General features: G+C 45.9%; 1 protein-coding gene across 1 annotated transcript; it reads left to right on the top strand.

Moving 5' to 3' along the window:
- Positions 1-4,418: 4,418 nt before the first annotated feature.
- Positions 4,419-22,064, top strand: LOC147991409 (uncharacterized). Its single transcript, XM_087538661.1, has 6 exons — positions 4,419-4,734; positions 15,025-15,160; positions 19,327-19,431; positions 19,485-20,682; positions 20,813-21,808; positions 21,891-22,064. The coding sequence occupies exons 1-6, from the start codon at positions 4,419-4,421 to the stop codon at positions 22,062-22,064; spliced, it is 2,925 nt and encodes a 974-aa protein (XP_087394787.1).
- The last annotated feature ends 113 nt before the right edge of the window (positions 22,065-22,177 follow it).

Raw genomic sequence — 22,177 nt, 5'->3', positions numbered from 1 at the left:
ACCGCCGAACCAAAGTATGACATGCTGGTAAGCAGTATGACTTATATCGCCCACAACTCACTTGTGTTCTGCTCGTGCACAACATCAACGCATAAAACCTAGGCTCGGATGCCACTGTTGGGGAACGTAGCAATTTCAAAAAAATTCCTACGCACACGCAAGATCATGGTGATGCATAGCAACGAGAGGGGAGAGTGTTGTCTACGTACCCTCGTAGACCGGCAACGGAAGCGTTATGAAAACGCGGTTGATGTAGTTGTACGTCTTCACGGCCCGACCGATCAAGCACCGAAACTACGGCACCTCCGAGTTCTAGCACACGTTCAGCTCGATGATGATCCCCGAACTCCGATCCAGCAGAATGTCGGGGAAGAGTTCCGTCAGCACGACGGCGTGGTGACGATCTTGATGTTCTACCGTCGCAGGGCTTCGCCTAAGCACTGCTACAATATTATCGAGGATTATGGTGGAGTGGGGCACCGCACACGGCTAAGAGATCAATGATCAATTGTTATGTCTCTGGGGTGCCCCCTGCCCCCGTATATAAAGGAGCAAGGGGGGAGGCGGCCGGCCTAGGAGGAGGGCGCGCCAAGGGGGGAGTCCTACTCCCACCGGGAGTAGGACTCCTCCTTCCCTTGTTGGAGTAGGAGAGAAGGAAAGAGGGGGAGAGGAACAAGGAAAAGTGGGCTGCACCCCTTGTCCAATTCGGACCAGAGGGGGGGCGCGCCTCCTTCCTTTTGGCCTCTCTCCTCTATTCCCGTATGGCCCAATAAGGCCCATATACTCCCCGGCGAATTCCCGTAACTCTCCGGTACTCCGAAAAATATCCGAATCACTCGGAACCTTTCCGATGTTCGAATATAGTCGTCCAATATATCGATCTTTACGTCTCGACCATTTCGAGACTCTTCATCATGTCCCCGATCTCATCCAGGACTCCGAACTCCTTCGGTACATCAAAACTCATAAACTCATAATATAACTGTCATCGAAACCTTAAGCGTGCGGACCCTACGGGTTCGAGAACAATGTAGACATGACCGAGACACGTCTCCGGTCAATAACCAATAGCGGAACCTGGATGCTCATATTGGCTCCCACATATTCTACGAAGATCTTTATCGGTCAGACCGCATAATAACATACGTTGTTCCCTTTGTCATCGGTATGTTACTTGCCCGAGATTCGATCGTCGGTATCTCAATACCTAGTTCAATCTCGTTACCGGCAAGTCTCTTTACTCGTTCCGTAATACATCATCCCGCAACTAACTCATTAGTTGCAATGCTTGCAAGGCTTAAGTGATGTGCATTACCGAGAGGGCCCAGAGATACCTCTCCAACAATCGGAGTGACAAATCCTAATCTTGAAATACGCGAACCCAACAAGTACCTTCGGAGACACCTGTAGAGCACCTTTATAATCACCCAGTTACATTGTGACGTTTGGTAGCACACAAATGTTCCTCCGGTAAACGGGAGTTGCATAATCTCATAGTCATAGGAACATGTATAAGTCATGAAGAAAGCAATAGCAATAAACTAAACGATCAAGTGCTATGCTAACGGAATGTGTCAAGTCAATCACATCATTCTCCTAATGATGTGATCCCATTAATCAAATGACAAATCATGTCTATGGTTAGGAAACATAACCATCTTTGATCAACGAGCTAGTCAAGTAGAGGCATACTAGTGACACTCTGTTTGTCTATGTATTCACACATGTATTATGTTTCCGGTTAATACAATTCTAGCATGAATAATAAACATTTATCATGATATAAGGAAAAAAATAATAACTTTATAATTGCCTCTAGGGCATATTTCCTTCAGGTTTCATGATCATGCTTAGCATGACAACCCAAAGAAAGGAACCGATAGTGGGACTATTTTCTTTGGAAGACATTTCTTATGTTAAACAGTAATATAACATATCTCTCTGCGCACCTTTGTTTATAAAACCCTATGGCCAGATTGTCTTGTTTGTCATAAATCTTTGCCCTCATAAAGGCTTTATAAAGTAGGACAAACACTCCACAGCTACTAGCCGAGGAGGTGGAAGCCGATGGTCAGTCAACAAAGTTTTGTATAATGCGGATCCGAGCATTAATGATGTAGAGTACTTGGATACATAGAGTCATTACACATAATTTGTGATTTTACTATGGATATCGATCCTTAATTCAGCCACTCGTGCCCGCATTAAGGCTCGGGGGCTACTGGGCTTCGGGCATATTATTTAAATATTAAAGGGGCACATCGATCCCCTGATTTACTGCATTGTCTGTCCAATGCAGAAAATTTTATGTGCAATATAGTTTCCGAGGAGATTTTGATCCTCAGGTTGGTCGGCCGCACCCAACCTGAGTCTCGAGGACTGAGCACGCCGCTTTTAGTGTCCCGAAGTATTCTGCCAAGCTAGGACTTGATCCTTAGGCCCATTTTGCAAATCAACCTGAGTCTCAGCGGCTGTTGGGATCAGCGGTCTTACGTCATCCTTTAGGTGCATCTCGGGTTTTAGACCGATACACACCTTGAGGGCTACTGGCTATATATCTCGGCAGAGAATAAATTGCACCAATAAAATATATTGACAAAAAATCGGCCCACAGTCGGGGTGGTGCACCATCTTGGAAGCAGTCCGGCATAAAGCTCAGGCGCTAGCGGCTAGCTCCATAGAGGGCATTTCCGGCATTAAGCTCGGCTAAACTCCTTCAACTTTTTTTTGGACCAAGATGATCTATGACATCTTGGATATCGTCCGGCATTGGAGCTTGGACATAGTCCGGCGTTGGAGTTTGGACACATTTCGGCATTGGAGCTCGGAAGCAGTCCTACATTGGTGCTCGGCTGCGAAAGATACCTCGAATGCAGTTCGGCGTTAGAGCTCGGACGCAAGAGGACACTGCCTCCCGGGAACAACTTCAAACCCGAGGTGTGGCATAAAAATAACAAGGCATTGATAAAGGCCGGAAACTTAAAGGGGCTCCTCGGATACCCGACGTGTAAACTCGTCGAATGCATTTCGGCGATCCTCAAGATCGAAGATGAGAAGATTTGTTGAACCAGTTTTCAAGACCGACAACCGAAGATGAAGAACAGTTCGGAAGAATCGAGGAGCATTCCTAACTTGAAGACCGATTCAGGGGGCTACTGATGGTGTCCAGGACTAGGGGGTACTCACCACGTCGTCTCCCGATCTGTTAGATTGGGCCGAGGACCCCCATGGTCGTATACTCATGGGCCAGTTCGGACAACTGCCGCATACATGGAAGATTCCACAAGACTTGGTGATCAAGACAAGGACTCCTCCCCACCGGCGTATTCGGCTAGTACTCTTGTTATCCTAGGCCTCTGGTGCATTATATAAACCGATGCCAGGCTAGTTGATAGATCATATAAACATACAATCGTACCATAGGCTAGCTTCTAGGGTTTAGCCTCTCTGATCTCGTGGTATATCAACTCTTGTAATACTCATATCATCAAGAATAAATCAAGCAGGACGTAGGGTATTACCTCCATCAAGAGGTCCCGAACCTGGGTAAACATCGTGTCCCCTGCCTCCTGTTACCATCGATCCTAGATGCATAGTTCGGGACCCCCTACCCGAGATCCGCCGGTTTTGACACCGACAACCACCAAAGCAGAAGCCAAAGAAGTCAAAGGCTTCGAAGCCCTCTGTCGCACCAAAAGCTTCACGTGCAAAGCCATTGGCCACTGCACCTCCTGAACCCAGTGTGCAATCTAAAGATCTTTCTTGTGTCTCCAAGAAGACGGAGAAGCCCAAGAAGAAAAGGCCCATGAAGATTTCTGGGCATGAACTTACACCTGCTGCCGTTCTACGGAACGAAGATGAAACCATTGATCTGTCCAGCGATGACCCTTGAGCAGCTGATCAAGAGAAAGCAAGAGGTGGAGATCTTCAACGATCTGCCTCTCTTTGACGTTGGCATTTTAAACAATTTCATTGATGAATGGTTCAATGATCAAAGCCTCAGCATTGATGATCTTCAGCTGCCAATCAGCATAAGCGTCACGTTTCATGGAGCCATTGCAAACAAACTGGCCGTGGCTCAGAAAATCATCGAGCTGAAGAAAAAAATTGATTATGAAAAGGCACAGTTCAAGAAGAACATGGAAAAGCTCAGTGTGGCAGAAGTTCAAAGCTTCAAGGTGATGATGAATGAGCTCAAGGAGCAGTTTCACAAGAAACGCGAGGAAGCTAAAGGTTCAAAAGAGCGGATGAAATACTTCGCCGAGAAATGTGTTCAAGCACACAATGAGGCTGAGAAGCGCAAGGCTCTGGGGCGTCCTGGTATCGACCCCAGAATGGCTGCCAAATAGAAGAAGTCTACTACAGCATGCACTGAAGCACCAAGGAAGGAAGCACCTAGCATTGTCTTCCCTGCCAACATGACAGGCTTGAGGCCTAAGGTCCCCTCAGCAGCTTCAGAACTGAAGAAGACAAGGGCAGCTGAAGCCGATGCCAAGAAGCGCAAGCACAAAAATGGCTCTGATGGTGCTCAATCAACAAAGAAGCCAAAGACAAAGTCTTTGCGGAAAGAGCGTGCTGCTGCCACAGAGCCACTTGTTGTTGAGCCCATCCCAATTGCACGTCCTGCCTTCTCCAACCAAGAGTGTCAACTTGTAGTTCACGAGCCTGCTACCATAGAGGCTCCTGAAGATGAAGAAGTACCAGCTATTGACCCCATCACAGCTGAAGACATTGGTCGTGAAGACAATGTAGAAGATGATGAAGTCCTTCCTCAGATCGAGCATCAACTGGTATCATCGCCTGTTCTCATGAACAGCGAACTCATCAGCATTGATCGTCCCATGATGCCAATTGCTTAGGATGCTTCGTGGGCTGATCGCCCTCAACAACAGACCCCAAGTAATGAAGACACACCCATTACTCCACCACCTCAAGTCACCACTCCGGTGCTTGACGATGACTACATGGTCCAGACCACTCCATCACCACAGGCGTCGCCCGCACTCCGCAAGCTTCGCAAAGGACCTAGGCCACAGGTTGCCATGTCAAGTATTCCAGAGGGAGAAGTGCAACAAATCTTTGTTGGGGAACGTTGCAGAAAACAAAAAATTTCCTACGGTTTCACCAAGATCCATCTATGAGTTCATCTAGCAACGAGTGATCGGATGCATCTACATACCTTTGTAGATCGCAAGCGGAAGCGCTCAAAGAACGGGGATGAGGTAGTCGAACACGACGTGATCCAAATCACCGGAGATCCTAGCACCGAACGGACGGCACCTCCGCGTTCAACACACGTACGGTCAGCGTAACGTCTCCTTCTTCTTGATCCAGCAAGGGGAGAGGAGAGGTTGAGGAACATGGCTCCAGCAGTAGCACGACGGCGTGGTGGTGATGGAGCTGCAGTACTCCGGCAGGGCTTCGCTAAGCACTATGGAGGAGGAGAAGGAGGTGTTGGAGAGGGAGAAGGAGGCAACCAAAGGCAAAGGTAAGAAGTCCTCCATCTCCCCCACTATATATAGGAGGGCCAAGGGGGGGGCGGCCCTAGGAGATCTAATCTCCTAGGGGGGTGCGGCCAAGGGGGAGGAATCCCTCCTCCCCAAGGCACCTAGGGGGTGCCTTCCACTTGTGGGACTCTTCCCCTTTTGGAACCCTAGGCGCATGGGCCTCTTGGGGCTGGTGCCCTTGGCCCATGTAGGCCAAGGCGCACCCCCTACAGCCCATGTGTCCCCCCGGGGCAGGTGGCCCCACCCGGTGGGCCCCCGGGACCCTTCCGGTGGTCCCGGTACAATACCGGTGACCCCGAAACTTGTCCCGATGGCCGAAACAGCACTTCCTATATATAATTCTTTACCTCCGGACCATTCCGGAACTCCTCGTGACGTCCGGGGTCTCATCCGGGACTCCGAACAACATTCGGGTTACTGCATATACATATCCCTACAACCCTAGCGTCACCGAACCTTAAGTGTGTAGACCCTACGGGTTCGGGAGACAGGCAGACATGACCGAGACGGCTCTCCGGTCAATAACCAACAGCGGGATCTGGATACCCATGTTGGCTCCCACATGCTCCACGATGATCTCATCGGATGAACCACGATGTCGAGGATTCAAGCAACCCCGTATGCAATTCCCTTTGTCAATTGATATGTTACTTGCCCGAGATTCGATCGTCGGTATCCCAATACCTCGTTCAATCTCGTTACCGGCAAGTCACTTTACTCGTACCGTAATGCATGATCCCGTGACCAGACACTTGGTCACTTTGAGCTCATTATGATGATGCATTACCGAGTGGGCCCAGTGATACCTCTCCGTCATACGGAGTGACAAATCCCAGTCTTGATCCGTGTCAACCCAACAGACACTTTCGGAGATACCCGTAGTATACCTTTATAGTCACCCAGTTACGTTGTGACGTTTGGCACACCCAAAGCACTCCTACGGTATCCGGGAGTTACACGATCTCATGGTCTAAGGAAAAGATACTTGACATTGGAAAACTCTAGCAAACGAACTATACGATCTTATGCTATGTTTAGGATTGGGTCTTGTCCATCACATCATTCTCCTAATGATGTGATCTCGTTATCAATGACATCCAATGTCCATAGTCAGGAAACCATGACTATCTGTTGACCAACGAGCTAGTCAACTAGAGGCTTACTAGGGACATGTTGGTGTCTATTATTCACACATGTATTACGATTTCCGGATAATACAATTATAGCATGAATAAAGACAATTATCATGAACAAGGAAATATAATAATAATGCTTTTATTATTGCCTCTAAGGCATATTTCCAACAGTCTCCCACTTGCACTAGAGTCAATAATCTAGTTACATTGTGATGAATCGAACACCCATGGAATTCTGGTGTTGATCATGTTTTGCTCTAGGGAGAGGTTTAGTCAACGGATCTGCTACATTCAGGTCCGTGTGCACTTTACAAATATCTATGTCTCCATCTTGAACATTTTCACGAATGGAGTTGAAGCGACGCTTGATGTGCCTTGTCTTCTTGTGAAACATGGGCTCGTTGGCAAGAGCAATAGCTCCAGTGTTGTCACAGAAGAGCTTGATCGGCCCCGACGCATTGGGTATGACTCCTAGGTCGGTGATGAACTCCTTCACCCATATTGCTTCATGTGCTGCCTCCGAGGCTGCCATGTACTCCGCTTCACATGTAGATCCCGCCACGACGCTCTGCTTGCAACTGCACCAGCTTACTGCCCCACCATTCAAAATATACACGTATCCGGTCTGTGACTTAGAGTCATCCAGATCTGTGTCGAAGCTAGCGTCGACGTAACCCTTTACGACGAGCTCTTCGTCACCTCCATAAACGAGAAACATTTCCTTAGTCCTTTTCAGGTACTTCAGGATATTCTTGACCGCTGTCCAGTGTTCCTTGCCGGGATTACTTTGGTACCTTCCTACCAAACTTACGGCAAGGTTTACATCAGATCTGGTACACAACATGGCATACATAATAGAACCTATGGCTGAGGCATAGGGGATGACACTCATCTCTTCTATATCTTCTGCCGTAGTCGGACATTGAGCTGAGCTCAATTTCATACCTTGTAACACAGGCAAGAACCCCTTCTTAGATTGATCCATATTGAACTTCTTCAATATCTTATCAAGGTATGTGCTTTGTGAAAGACCTATGAGGCGTCTTGATCTATCTCTATAGATCTTGATGCCTAATATATAAGCAGCTTCACCAAGGTCCTTCATTGAAAAAATCTTATTCAAGTAGGCCTTGATGCTGTCCAAGAGTTCTATATCATTTCCCATCAAAAGTATGTCATCTACATATAATATGAGAAATGCTACAGAGCTCCCACTCACTTTCTTGTAAACGCAGGCTTCTCCATAAGTCTGCGTAAACCCAAACGCTTTGATCATCTCATCAAAGCGAATGTTCCAACTCCGAGATGCTTGCACCAGCCCATAAATCGAGCGTTGGAGCTTGCACACCTTGTCAGCATTCTTAGGATCGACAAAAGCTTCCGGCTGCATCATATACAATTCTTCCTTAAGGAAACCATTAAGGAATGCCGTTTTGACGTCCATTTGCCATATCTCATAATCGTAGAATGCGGCAATTGCTAACATGATTCGGACGGACTTTAGCTTCGCTACCGGTGAGAAAGTCTCATCGTAGTCAACCCCTTGAACTTGTCGATAACCCTTAGCGACAAGCCAAGCTTTATAGATGGTCACATTACCATCCGCGTCTGTCTTCTTCTTAAAGATCCATTTATTTTCTATGGCTCGCCGTTCAACGGGCAAGTCAGTCAAAATCCATACTTCGTTTTCATACATGGATCCTATCTCGGATTTCATGGCTTCCAGCCATTTGTCGGAATCCGGGCCCGCCATCGCTTCTTCATAGTTCGAAGGTTCACCGTTGTCTAATAACATGATTTCCAAGACAGGGTTGTCGTACCACTCTGGTGCGGAACGTGTCCTTGTGGACCTTCGAATTTCAGTAGGAGCTTGATCAGAAGTATCTTGATCATTATCATTAACTTCCTCTCTAGTCGGTGCAGGCACCTCAGGAACATTTTCTTGAGTTGCGCCATTTTCCGGTTCAAGAGGTAATACTTCATCAAGTTCTACTTTCCTCCCACTTACTTCTTTCGAGAGAAACTCTTTCTCTAGAAAGGACCCATTCTTGGCAACAAAGATCTTGCCTTCGGATCTGAGGTAGAAGGTATACCCAGTAGTTTCTTTAGGGTATCCTATGAAGACGCATTTTTCCGACTTGGGTTCGAGCTTTTCAGGTTGAAGTTTCCTGACATAAGCATCGCATCCCCAAACTTTTAGAAACGACAACTTAGGTTTCTTACCAAACCATAATTCAAACGGTGTCGTCTCAACGGATTTTGACGGAGCCCTATTTAAAGTGAATGCGGCAGTCTCTAAAGCATACCCCCAAAAGGATAGCGGTAAATCGGCAAGAGACATCATAGATCACACCATATCTAATAGAGTGCGATTACGACGTTCGGACACACCATTACGCTGAGGTGTTCCAGGCGGCGTGAGTTGTGAAACTATTCCACATTTTCTTAAGTGTGTGCCAAACTCGTGACTCAAGTATTCTCCTCCACGATCTGATCGTAGGAACTTGATTTTCCTGTCACGTTGATTCTCAACCTCACTCTGAAATTCCTTGAACTTTTCAAAGGTTTCAGACTTGTGTTTCATTAAGTAGACATACCCATATCTACTTAAGTCATCGGTGAGGGTGAGAACATAACGATAGCCACCGCGAGCCTCAACACTCATTGGACCGCACACATCAGTATGTATGATTTCCAATAAGTTGGTTGCTCGCTCCATTGTTCCTGAGAACGGAGTCTTGGTCATTTTACCCATGAGGCATGGTTCGCACGTGTCAAATGATTCATAATCAAGAGACTCTAAAAGTCCATCTGCATGGAGCTTCTTCATGCGTTTGACACCTATGTGACCAAGGCGGCAGTGCCACAAGTATGTGGGACTATCATTATCAACCTTACATCTTTTGGTACTCACACTATGAATATGTGTAGCATTACGCTCGAGATTCATTAAGAATAAACCATTCACCATAGGAGCATGACCATAAAAGATATCTCTCATATAAATGGAACAACCATTATTCTCGGATTTAAATGAGTAGCCATCTCGAATTAAACGAGATCCCGATACAATGTTCATGCTCAAAGCTGGCACTAAATAACAATTATTGAGGTTTAAAACTAATCCCGTAGGTAAATGTAGAGGCAGCGTGCCGACGGCGATCACATCGACCTTGGAACCATTCCCGACGCGCATCGTCACCTCGTCCTTCGCCAGTCTCCGCTTATTCCGCAGCTCCTTCTTTGAGTTACAAATGTGAGCAACTGCACCAGTATCAAATACCCAAGAGCTACTACGAGTACTGGTAAGGTACACATCAATTACATGTATATCACATATAACTTTTGTTTTGCCGGCCTTCTTGTCCGCTAAGTATTTGGGGCAGTTCCGCTTCCAGTGACCACTTCCCTTGCAATAAAAGCACTCAGTCTCGGGCTTGGGTCCATTCTTTGGCTTCTTCCCGGCAGCTTGCTTGCCGGGCGCGGCAACTCCCTTGCCGTCCTTCTTGAAGTTCTTTTTACCCTTGCCCTTCTTGAACTTAGTGGTTTTATTGACCATCAACACTTGATGTTCCTTCTTGACTTCTACCTCTGCTAATTTCAGCATAGCAAATACTTCAGGAATGGTCTTTTCCATCCCCTGCATATTGAAGTTCATCACAAAGCTCTTGTAGCTTGGTGGAAGCGACTGAAGGATTCTGTCAATGACCGCGTCATCCGGGAGATTAACTCCCAGCTGAGTCAAGCGGTTATGCAACCCAGACATAGTGAGTATGTGCTCACTGACAGAACTGTTTTCCTCCATCTTACAGCTGAAGAATTTGTCGGAGACTTCATGTCTCTCGACCCGGGCATGAGCTTGAAAAACCATTTTCAGCTCTTCGAACATCTCATATGCTCCATGTCTCTCAAAACGCTTTTGGAGCCCCGGCTCTAAGCTGTAAAGCATGCCGCACTGAACGAGGGAGTAGTCATCGGTACGTGCCTGCCAAGCGTTCATAACGTCTTGTTCTGCAGGGAGAACAGGTGCGTCACCCAGTGGTGCTTGTAGGACATAATCTTTCTTGGAAGCTATGAGGATGATCCTCAGGTTCCAGACCCAGTCCGTGTAGTTGCTGCCATCGTCTTTCAGCTTGGTTTTCTCTAGGAATGCGTTGAAGTTGAGGACTACGTTGGCCATTTGATCTACAAGACATATTGTAAATATTTTAGACTAAGTTCATGATAATTAAGTTCATCTAATCAAATTATTCAATGAACTCCCACTTAGATAGACATCCCTCTTCTAGTCATCTAAGTATAACATGATCCGAGTCAACTAGGCCGTGTCCGATCATCACGTGAGACGGACTAGTCAACGTCGGTGAACATCTTCATGTTGATCGTATCTGCTATACGACTCATGCTCGACCTTTCGGTCTTCTGTGTTCCGAGGCCATGTCTATACACATGCTAGGCTCGTCAAGTCAACCTAAGTGTTTGCATGTGTAAATCTGTCTTACACCCGTTGTATGTGAACGTTAGAATCTATCACACCCGACCATCATGTGGTGCTTCGAAACAACGAACTGTCGCAACGGTGCACAGTTAGGGGGAACACTTTCTTGAAATTATTATGAGGGGTCATCTTATTTACTACCGTCGTTCTAAGTAAACAAGATGCTAAACATGATAAACATCACATGCAATCAAATAATAATAGTGACATGATATGGCCAATATCACATAGCTCCTTTGATCTCCATCTTGGGGCTCCATGATCATCTTGTCACCGGCTTGACACCATGATCTTCATCATCATGATCTCCATCATCGTGTCTCCATGAAGTTGCTCGCCAACTATTACTTCTACTACTATGGCTAACGCGTTTAGCAATAAAGTAAAGTAATTTATATGGCATTTCTCAATGACACGCAGGTCATACAAAAATAAAGACAACTCCTATGGCTCCTGCCGGTTGTCATACTCATCGACATGCAAGTCGTGATTCCTATTACAATAGCATGAACATCTCATACATCACATATATTTCATTCATCATTCATCACAACTTTGGCCATATCATATCACAAAGCACTTGCTGCAAAAACAAGTTAGACGTCCTCTAATTGTTGTTGCAAGTTTTACGTGGCTGCAATAGGGTTCTAGCAAGAACGTTTTCTTACCTACGTGAAAGCCACAAAGTGATTTGTCAACTTCTATTTACCCTTCATAAGGACCCTTTTCATTGAATCCGCTCCAACTAAAGTAGGAGAGACAGACACCCGCCAGCCACCTTATGCAACTAGTGCATGTTAGTCGGTGGAACCGGTCTCACATAAGCGTACGTGTAAGGTTGGTCCGGGCCGCTTCATCCCACAATACCGTTGAAGCAAGATAAGACTAGTAACGGCAAGAAAGTTGACAACATCTACGCCCACAACAAATTGTGTTCTACTCGCGCAAGAAGAACTACGCATAGACCTAGCTCATGATGCCACTGTTGGGGAACGTTGCAGAAAACAAAAAAGTTCCTATGGTTTCACCAAGATCCATCTATGAGTTCATCTAGCAACGAGTGATCGGATGCATCTACATACCTTTGTAGATCGCGAGCGGAAGCGTTGAAAGAACGGGGATGAGGTAGTCGAACACGACGTGATCCAAATCACCGGAGATCCTAGCACCGAACGGACGGCACCTCCGCGTTCAACACACATACGGTCAGCGTAACATCTCCTTCTTCTTGATCCAGCAAGGGGAGAGGAGAGGTTGAGGAAGATGGCTCCAGCAGCAGCACGACGGCGTGGTGGTGATGGAGCTGCAGTACTCCGGCAGGGCTTCGCTAAGCACTATGGAGGAGGAGGAGGTGTTGGAGAGGGAGAAGGAGGCAACCAAAGGCAAAGGTAAGAAGTCCTCCATCTCCCCCACTATATATAGGAGGGCCAAGGGGGGGCGCCGGCCCTAGGAGATCTAATCTCCTAGGGGGGTGCGGCCAAGGGGGAGGAATCCCTCCTCCCCAAGGCACCTAGGGGGTGCCTTCCACTTGTGGGACTCTTCCCCTTTTGGAACCCTAGGCGCATGGGCCTCTTGGGGCTGGTGCCCTTGGCCCATGTAGGCCAAGGCGCACCCCCTACAGCCCATGTGGCCCCCCGGGGCAGGTGGCCCCACCCGGTGGGCCCCCGGGACCCTTCCGGTGGTCCCGGTACAATACCGGTGACCCCGAAACTTGTCCCGATGGCCGAAACAGCACTTCCTATATATAATTCTTTACCTCCGGACCATTACGGAACTCCTTGTGACATCCGGGATCTCATCCGGGACTCCGAACAACATTCGGGTTACTGCATATACATATCCCTACAACCCTAGCGTCACCGAACCTTAAGTGTGTAGACCCTACGGGTTCGGGAGACAGGCAGACATGACCGAGACGGCTCTCTGGTCAATAACCAATAGCGGGATCTGGATACCCATGTTGGCTCCCACATGCTCCACGATGATCTCATCGGATGAACCACGATGTCGAGGATTCAAGCAACTCCGTATGCAATTCCCTTTGTCAATCGATATGTTACTTGCCCGAGATTCGATCGTCGGTATCCCAATACCTTGTTCAATCTCGTTACCGACAAGTCACTTTACTCGTACCGTAATGCATGATCCCGTGACCAGACACTTGGTCACTTTGAGATCATTATGATGATGCATTACCGAGTGGGCCCAGTGATACCTCTCCGTCATACGGAGTGACAAATCCCAGTCTTGATCCGTGTCAACCCAACAGACACTTTCGGAGATACCCGTAGTATACCTTTATAGTCACCCAGTTACGTTGTGACGTTTGGCACACCCAAAGCACTCCTACGGTATCCGGGAGTTACACGATCTCATGGTCTAAGGAAAAGATACTTGACATTGGAAAACTCTAGCAAACGAACTGTACGATCTTATGCTATGTTTAGGATTGGGTCTTGTCCATCACATCATTCTCCTAATGATGTGATCTCGTTATCAATGACATCCAATGTCCATAGTCAGGAAACCATGACTATCTGTTGACCAACGAGCTAGTCAACTAGAGGCTTACTAGGGACATGTTGGTGTCTATTATTCACACATGTATTACGATTTCCGGATAATACAATTATAGCATGAATAAAGACAATTATCATGAACAAGGAAATATAATAATAATGCTTTTATTATTGCCTCTAGGGCATATTTCCAACAAGCTTAGTAGCACACGAAGTGTTTCCTGATGCCACTCCTACCGTGAATGTCTCTGAGTCTGAAGCCAAAGTTGTTGAAGACATTCCGGCTGCATCAGCTGAAGAAGAAAGAAGAGAAGAAAGAGTTGCCACACCCCTAGTCACTCAAGAAGTTGTTCTCGGGGAGAATGTGTCAGTGCCCGACCCTCCTGTTATTGAAGAGGAGGTTGAAAACATTGAGGCGGCCACAAACAACACTGCTGAAGCCAATGACGTTGTCATGGCTAAAAATATTGTGGCGCCTGAAGCTAATGTTGCACCTGAAGCTAGTGTGCAACCTGAAGCCACAGTCAATGCCGAAGCTGCTGTTCCACCCCCAAGGCCTCACACTATTGAGCAGGCATTTGATCGCGGCCAACTTGTCACTGTCAGATGGCCTGTTCTGATTCCTCCCACTGCTCCCGGACCATAATATGAATACCATGTGGAGCACAGGCCTCAGGTCCAGAAGCCAAAGCCCAGACTGCCAAGGTTTCCCGGTGCTGCAACATCGCCAGGATCGTTCAGTGTGAACAGCTTCAGGGCACACAACACATTCTTTGACAGTGCCAAGAACCCGTACTTGAAGCCAAAGATCTCATCTGATCGCTTCTGGAGCTTTCAGCAGCGCAGTTATTACTCATGTATCTTATACAATCAAGGGCGGATCTTTCCTCACATGCGTCTGGATTGTGAAGCCATTGCTGGACTACCCTGCTTGGAAGAAGCTCTAGACTGTTTCAGAGATGTTAGCCTTCTGCAGTTTGTCACTGACAAAGAGCATTGGAACGAAGAGCTTCTTCTGCAGTTCTATGCTACTCTTCACATTCGTGGCTACAACAGGGATCCGGAAACTTGGGTCCTTGAGTGGATGACAGGTGATGTGCACCATGAAGCCAAAGCTCAAGATATCATCGAGCTTACTTCCCTGCCCACTCCAGGTGAGTTCTATGAACCTGGTTGTCAGCTACACATGAATGCATTGGAGAGCATATTTCAGAAGCCTGAGCCCAACATGAGTCAGATGCTCAGCATGATGAAGCCACTACCACAAGATGTTGAATATCCTAAGGAATTCTTTGTCGAAGACCTCGAGTATCTGCCCTGAACCATTTATCACTTTGTAAGGTGAACTCTATGGCCCGTCAAAGGACATTCTCCTGCAGCCAAGCTTGAAGGCACGATGAAGACATTGGTGTTCTATATTCTCAATGGCATCAGCTTCAATGCTCAAGATTTCTTCATCAGGCAACTTGCTGCATCTGGAATTGATCTATTTGGCCTGAAGTTTTATGCTCCATGGGTGATGCTCTTAATCAAGCTTCACTCTTCTGTCAACTATCAGCCCTCTGCGCGCAACCATCTTATCTTCTTGCCTGAGGTTGATATGTCTGTCGAAGCCATCTATCCTGAGCCTGCCAAGGAGCCAATTTATCTTCATAATGTTGATCGCCAAAGCTTCTCGCAACCAATTGAAGGAGTTCTTGCTGCAACTCGTGTCTATCCTCTGGCTGGCAATACACGTGCACCGCATGGTGCAACTACTGAAGCCACTGAAAGCACCATTGCTCAAAGGCCTCGGAAGCGATCTCGTGTGCTCAATGACCGAGAGCTTATTGTGGCCTTGCATCAGAAACAAGATAGGCACCATGACTGGCTAAAGCGTCAGATGCAAAGCATCTTGGTGGACGTCAATCACATCATAAACTTGGCCACCAAGAACTCATTTGTTGCCCATGAAGCCTGTAGGAGGTCCTGGAAGAGTCTCACACTTCTATGCCCTGAAGAAGATCTTCTCGAAGATGGCTTCACTGAGGGTTTCAAATTTGACTCCACTCCTCCTCGCAATGCAAGCTGGCGTTCAACTCCACCCATTGAAGATTCTGAGTATTCATCTTCGGCTGCAACTGTTGTTGCGAGAGTCGTCGAAGAAGAAGACAATGCCACTTCACCAGCCATGGCTTCACTGTGTCTCGACACTGCACCAGGCCCCTCTGCACCACCGAACTCCAACGTCGACCCTGCACCTTCATCTACTCCTGATGGGAACGAGTAGATGCTCTATGTCTTCAAACATTTTTGGTCCTTACTGACAAAAGGGGGAGAAGCATATGAGTTGATAGTCTTCAAGCGGGTCCATATGGGTGGTTGCTATATTTTTTCTAAGTGGTTACAACTCTCATTTTTGATACATTTGGTTCTTTGGGTTGTAACACTTAAACTTGATGGTCGTCTGCTACTTTGTCTGCCACTCTGTGATGCGATGATAAATTCCGCATGAAGTCATTCCGCAGACATCCATTTTTTATTATGCATGTCATTATCTTCATTATATCTTTATATGCATGATGAATTGTCTTCATAGGATGAAGAGGATCTCCACAAGTAAAACCTGCCATGTGCATTTGCATTCAAGAGCAAACTACTTATATGCACATCTTCAGGGGGAGCCTTTTGCTACTTATGAAGACAATGCCTTAAATCTCTAAACTTTCACATACTTTTATCCCCCTTGAAAACTTCAACCAGTTTGTCATCAATCACCAAAAGGGGGGAGATTGTAAGTGCATCTAGTGCCACCCCTAGTTGGTTTTGGAGTATTAACGACAAACTTCGTTGAGGGACTAATGTGTTTGTGAGAATTGCAGGATAACACAGGTAGTAGTCCCTCAGTGATTCGGTTTACCTACCAGAGCTGACCCCTAAAAATGTGTGAAGACATTGAAGACAATGGTGGTCCGTGAAGAGAATCACATTGAAGACTATGACATGAGAAGACATCTCATGAAGACTATGGACTGCGAAGACATAGTTGTTTCGTAGTTTCATTTTCTTCTTTGTTGAGTCATAGGAACCACTGTACTGTTAAGTGGGCTCCAAGTGAACAAAGTCAGTGTGACTGAAGTGATGCTCAACCAAATCATATGTCTTCGAGTGAAGACAATGAGAGAAAATCTTATCCAGAGCTGGATGAGTCAACTTTACTTGTAGCCCAAGTCAAGCTGCCGCGTGTGTTTGAAATCTGACCGTTGGACACGTATCAGTTCCTTAGTGACCCAAGGTCATTCGGACAAATCAGGTCGGGTTGCCTCCTGGCTATAAATAGCCCACCCCCTACACCATAAATTGGTGGCTGCTTAGAGTTAGTGCACGGCTTTTGTCGTTTGAGAGCAACCCACCTCCGAAGCTTTTGAGAGAGAAATTCTTGCGAGGACAAAGCCCTAAACACCCAGAGCCAAAGAGTGTTAGGCATCACTGAAGTCTTTCTGTCTGCGTGATCTGAAGACTTGTTACACTTGAGGACTGTGAATCCTCCAGTCGATTAGGCGTCGCGTTCTGAGCATCCAAGAGTCATTGTGGATTGCCGGTGAACGAAGTCTGTGAAGGTTTGGAAGTCTACCTTGAAGACTTACCAGAGTGATTGGGCGAGGACTGTGTGTCCTTAGCTCAAGGGGAATAAGGTGAAGACGCGGTCTTCTGAGTTGAATCTCAGCCTCCCTAACCAGACGTACTATTGTCACAGCAACTGGAACTGGTTCAACAAATCCTTGTCCTCACCAAGCAACTGATTCTATCCTTTACCTCTATTTACTTACAGTTTGTCTTCATGAAGTCATTGCCTGCTTGCATGATCTGATTGACTTCATTGTGTGAAGAATGTTGTTGTTTGGCTTCATACTATCTTCCATCTTGATCTATACTACCTAGCTGCTGATAGTCTTCGTGCTTTCACTTCATTGCTTACTTGACTATGGCTTGTCTAGTGTAGTCTACCTTCCGCTGCATATCAATAGGTTCATTTCTACTTTTTGTCTTCACAGCCCTCGTGTTTTGAAGACTTCCATAAAAATCGCCTATTCACCCCCCCTCTAGTCGATAACTAGCACTTTCAGTAACAGATGTTGGACCTCTGACAGATTAGCACGGCGTGGACTAGACCACCAGGAAGCCTGCCCGTTCTGTGACCTAGTAGAGGAGACCATAGATCACATCTTCGCCCAATGTGTCTTTGCAAGAGAGATATGGACCCGAACATGCACGGCGATGAACAAACAAGAGTGGATACCATCTGCAGATACAAGGCTGATAGAATGGTGCCCAAGTAAGGGTGAAAACAATGAAGAAGGAAAAGATGTCCGTGCCCTCGTCTTACTTGTGATGTGGGAATCATGGAAGCATCGAAATGCGATCGTGCTCGATGGTGCAACACCATCGGTGGAAGAGGTACTCCGCAAAATCAAGGTCGAGGGTAGATCTTGGAAAATAGCAGGCATCATCAAGGCGGATGTGGAGAGTCTCTTTAGAGCTCTAATAGTAGGTAGGAAAGAAGTCCACATCACCACCACCCCCCCCCCCCCCCCGGGGTTTTAGAAACCGACTAATCCACCCCCTCACCTTTAAAACCGGTTAATCAACCCCCCGAGAGCTCTAATACTGGCCAAATCACCCCCTAATGCCAATTCGGGTGGTATTCGCCGGTGGTTTTGCTTGCGTGGCTCTCCACTATTGCCACGTCGGCTTGGTAGGGTGGCTCTCGGACTTAACTGCTCCTCCTGTTTGTTTGGGCCTCGTTCCCTTCTTTCCTTTCGACGAGACGGCGTCACGGCGGCGGCGCAAGAGGCAAGACGTGATGATCGCCGTTTGAGGAGAGCAGCAAGACTACTCCAGGTGAGGCGCTCAGCTTCTCCCTGCCCAGCACACACGTCCTTCTCTGTGTAAACCACGCACTGAAAACTGGCACCTGCAACAATCCTTTCTGAATTCAGATGTCACACGCCTATCTAGATAGTCCTCGATCAGTCAGGTGATTAGTACTAACGCACCACAGTTGCACTGGACTAATGTGTGTTTAGTAAATGTGTGTATACCGTGATCATCTCTATGCAGTTGAACAGTCTAGGTTCTAAAGATTTTAAAGCAGTTTTTTCAAATTCAGAAGATACGACTTGGCTCCCTCCAGGCAACTGCCATTTTCCAAGTTGTTGACTGTTGCTCCATGACTAATCTGGACTGACATCTTAGTATTATTTTCATGGTACTTGTGTGATCATAATTAAACAACCAGCCGGCCGGCGAGCTACAGTGCAAATTGAAACAGCTGCTCTGCAATCAGCAGTTTTCCTTTAGACACTTGCTAGAATTGACAATCAATAACCCAGGTTGATGCCTGCCTGCAGGTATTCTAGAAGTAATCATTTTTTGCTGAATACCTTGTATATTTCAGGCTGCACGAATACCTTTAGCATGAGCAGGAAGGGAGAATCTTAAATTTTGAAATAAACTAAACTCATATCAACTCTGTTACGTATGTTTCAGAAATTTGTAAGTATTCAGAAGCAAATAATTGTGCTCCTAAATTCATTTTAACAGGACTTATATATGTGCAGAGGGCTTATATATTTTGTATTTATTTCGTAGATATGAAACCACTTGGTTACCTATCTGGTCGGCAGGCACAACCGGGAGAGGGACAACAGGCAAAACAACAAGAGGAACAATGTCCAGAAGAGAAGCAAAATTCAGAGGAATGTAGAGGAGATGCGGAGGATATGCATGAGGTAACTGAAGAAGCACATATATTTCATCGACCATAGAAGTTGCCAGTTTGTAGGAAGATTGTGAAGGGAAGTAGTTCCATAGCAGGAAAATCAAAGGTGGCTGAAGGAAAAAGAAATAGAGGAGGTGAAGATGAATCCACAAGCAGTGATAGTGATTATGAGGTTGATTTAGAAGAAGAAGACAATAGTTCTGCTGATGATGAAGAAGCAATTGAATTCAGAAAATATGCAAGGGAACTCAAGAACAAGGTTAGGAACAAAATGCTTAGAGAAGAGGATGAGAAAGCAGTTGATGTGCCAGAGGATTTCCTTGTCCTAGAGGATTGCAAGCTTGATGATGGTGATGGTGATGTGACACCCTATTTTGACAGTACAGATGATTTATCTTATGATGAAGCAAGTGATGGGGATGACATGCCTAAGAGGAAGAAGACAGAGCACAAAGTTTATGAAAGCGCTTCTGAAATTCCTTTATTCTCTGTTGGCATGGCCTTCCATGACAGTAGGGAGTTCAAGAATGCATTGGTCAAGTATGGACTGAAAACATATCATCACTTGTTATTTCCAAAAGACGAGAAGAAGAGAGTAAGCGCAAAATGCAGTTGGCCTGGCTGTCCTTGGAGTATTCATGGGTCCATTACCAGCAGGTCTGATTGGTTTCTAGTATGGAGGTATAACAATGAGCACACATGCATTCCAAGAAAGGACAACAAGCTGGTCACATGCGGTGTCATTGCAAAGAAGTATTTCAGGCAAATCAGGGACAATCCATCATGGAAGGCAGAGCACATTCAACAAGCTGTTCTTCAGGATCTAGTGGCTGATGTGTCCATCTCCAAATGCAAAAGAGCAAAGAAACTTGTTATGGAGAAGATAATTGATCTATCAGATGGTGAGTATGCTCGGGTTTATGATTATCAGCTTGAATTGCTTAGAAGCAACCCCGATAGCACTATTCACAGCAATGTGTTTGAAAGAATGTACATGTGTTTAGATGGTTGCAAGAAAGGATTTCTTGCGGGATGTAGAAGAGTGGTGGGGCTAGATGGATGTTTTTTGAAGGGTGCATTTAAGGGGCAGTTGCTTTGCGCAATTGGCAGAGATGCGAATAACCAGATGTATCCAATAGCTTGGGCTATAGTAGAGGTTGAGAGCTATGATTCCTGGTATTGGTTCGTTGAGTTTCTTCAAAAAGATCTCCAGATAAACGACAATGGTGAAGGATTGGTTTTCATCTCTGATCAACAGAAAGTGAGCTAAATATATTTTACTCAAATATTTGTTATTGTATATATGATACAAAATTAATTCTCTTACTCTCTTATTGTCGTTATGGATGTGAGATTATTTTCTTATGATACAAAATTCTTCCCTTATGTAGGGTCTCATCAGGGCAGTCAATGAGCTTGTGCCCCATGCAGAGCATAGGATGTGTGCAAGACACATTTATGCTAATTGGAGAAAAGAACATAGAGACAAGGTGTTTCAGAAAATGTTCTGGGCATGTGCAAAGTCATCAGATAGAAGCCAATTCAATTACAACAGGGCTAAGCTTGCACAAAACACAGTAGAAGGTGTGAGAGACATGATGAAAACTGCACCAGAGCATTGGTGTCGAGCATACTTTAAGATTGGCTCCTTCTGTGACTCAGTTGAGAACAACATGTGTGAGTCATTTAATAATGCCATCATGAGATCACGGTTCTACCCTGTAGTAACGGCAATGGAAATCATTAGAAAGAAGGTCATTGTGAGGATCCAACAAAACAGAGCAAAGTTTCAGAAGTGGCATGGTACCATTTGTCCAAATATTTTTAAGAAATTGAAGGTGAATATTGAAAGATCCGCTAGGTGTCAAGTGTTGTGGAATGGAAAGGATGGGTTTGAAGTACAGGAAGGTGAGCACAGGAGATACACGGTCAATCTAGAAAACTGGACATGTTCATGTAGATATTGGCAACTTTCAGGCTTACCTTGTTGTCATGCAGTGAGTGCAATCTACACATGCTCTAGAGATTTGGACCTATACATTTCACCTTGCTACTCAATAGCTGAGTATGACAGAATTTATGATCATGTTCTTCAGCCTGTGAATGGACCAGAAGATTGGCCAATTTCTGAAAAACCTAGACCTCTTCCACCTAAGAAAAGAACTCAGAAAGGCAGGCCCCAGACAAAGAGAAGGCAGGAAGAAGGAGAGAAACCTAGGGACCCATCGAAAATGTCACGAGCAGGCACTCAGGTCACATGTTCTAGTTGTGGAACCCAGGGGCACAACAAAAGAAAATGTACTAACAACAATACTGCTGGCAATAAAGAGCATGCCAACTTCACAAGAGCAGCTACAAGGAGAAAGGAAAATCAAGCAAGAACAGAGGTGCCCCCTTTCTCTCTTATTTTACTTGCATTTTCTTCCTGATATGTGCAAATGTGCTCACATTTACTGTTTTTCAACACAGCAAGCTCATGTCCCATCAACACAACAGAGTTCAGCTCCTGGTCCATCATCAAAGCAAGCTCCTAGAGCATCTAAGCCAGCAAATAGGAAGAAGGTCTCAACTTCACAAAATGGTCCTTCCACTTCACCTTTCTTTGAGAGAGCAAAGAATAGAAGGAAAGCACAGACACAATAATTGAACTGCTAGTTACCTAGCTACAGTGAAATAAATATGAACTTGTGGTACATGGTTCACTGTTATGGATGCTCTGGTTCATGCTATATTATGTAAGACTGGTACTAGTAGCA

Source organism: Triticum urartu, chromosome 1A, assembly GCF_056163025.1.
Source record: "Triticum urartu cultivar PI428250 chromosome 1A, HENAU_Tu73, whole genome shotgun sequence".
Classification (NCBI taxonomy): domain Eukaryota; kingdom Viridiplantae; phylum Streptophyta; class Magnoliopsida; order Poales; family Poaceae; genus Triticum; species Triticum urartu.
The sequence above is the reverse complement of the archived record's forward strand: the minus strand, read 5'-3'. Positions and strand labels throughout refer to the sequence as shown.

Bases quoted from the DNA above. Each gene is read 5' to 3' on its own strand.
- LOC147991409 (XM_087538661.1), top strand. From the start codon at position 4,419: ATGACAGGCTTGAGGCCTAAGGTCCCCTCAGCAGCTTCAGAACTGAAG. The intron at 15,161-19,326 runs GTTTTATGCTCC...TCTGGTCGGCAG, and splicing joins ATTGATCTATTTGGCCTGAA to GCACAACCGGGAGAGGGACA. The intron at 21,809-21,890 runs GTGCCCCCTTTC...TTTTCAACACAG, and splicing joins AAAATCAAGCAAGAACAGAG to CAAGCTCATGTCCCATCAAC.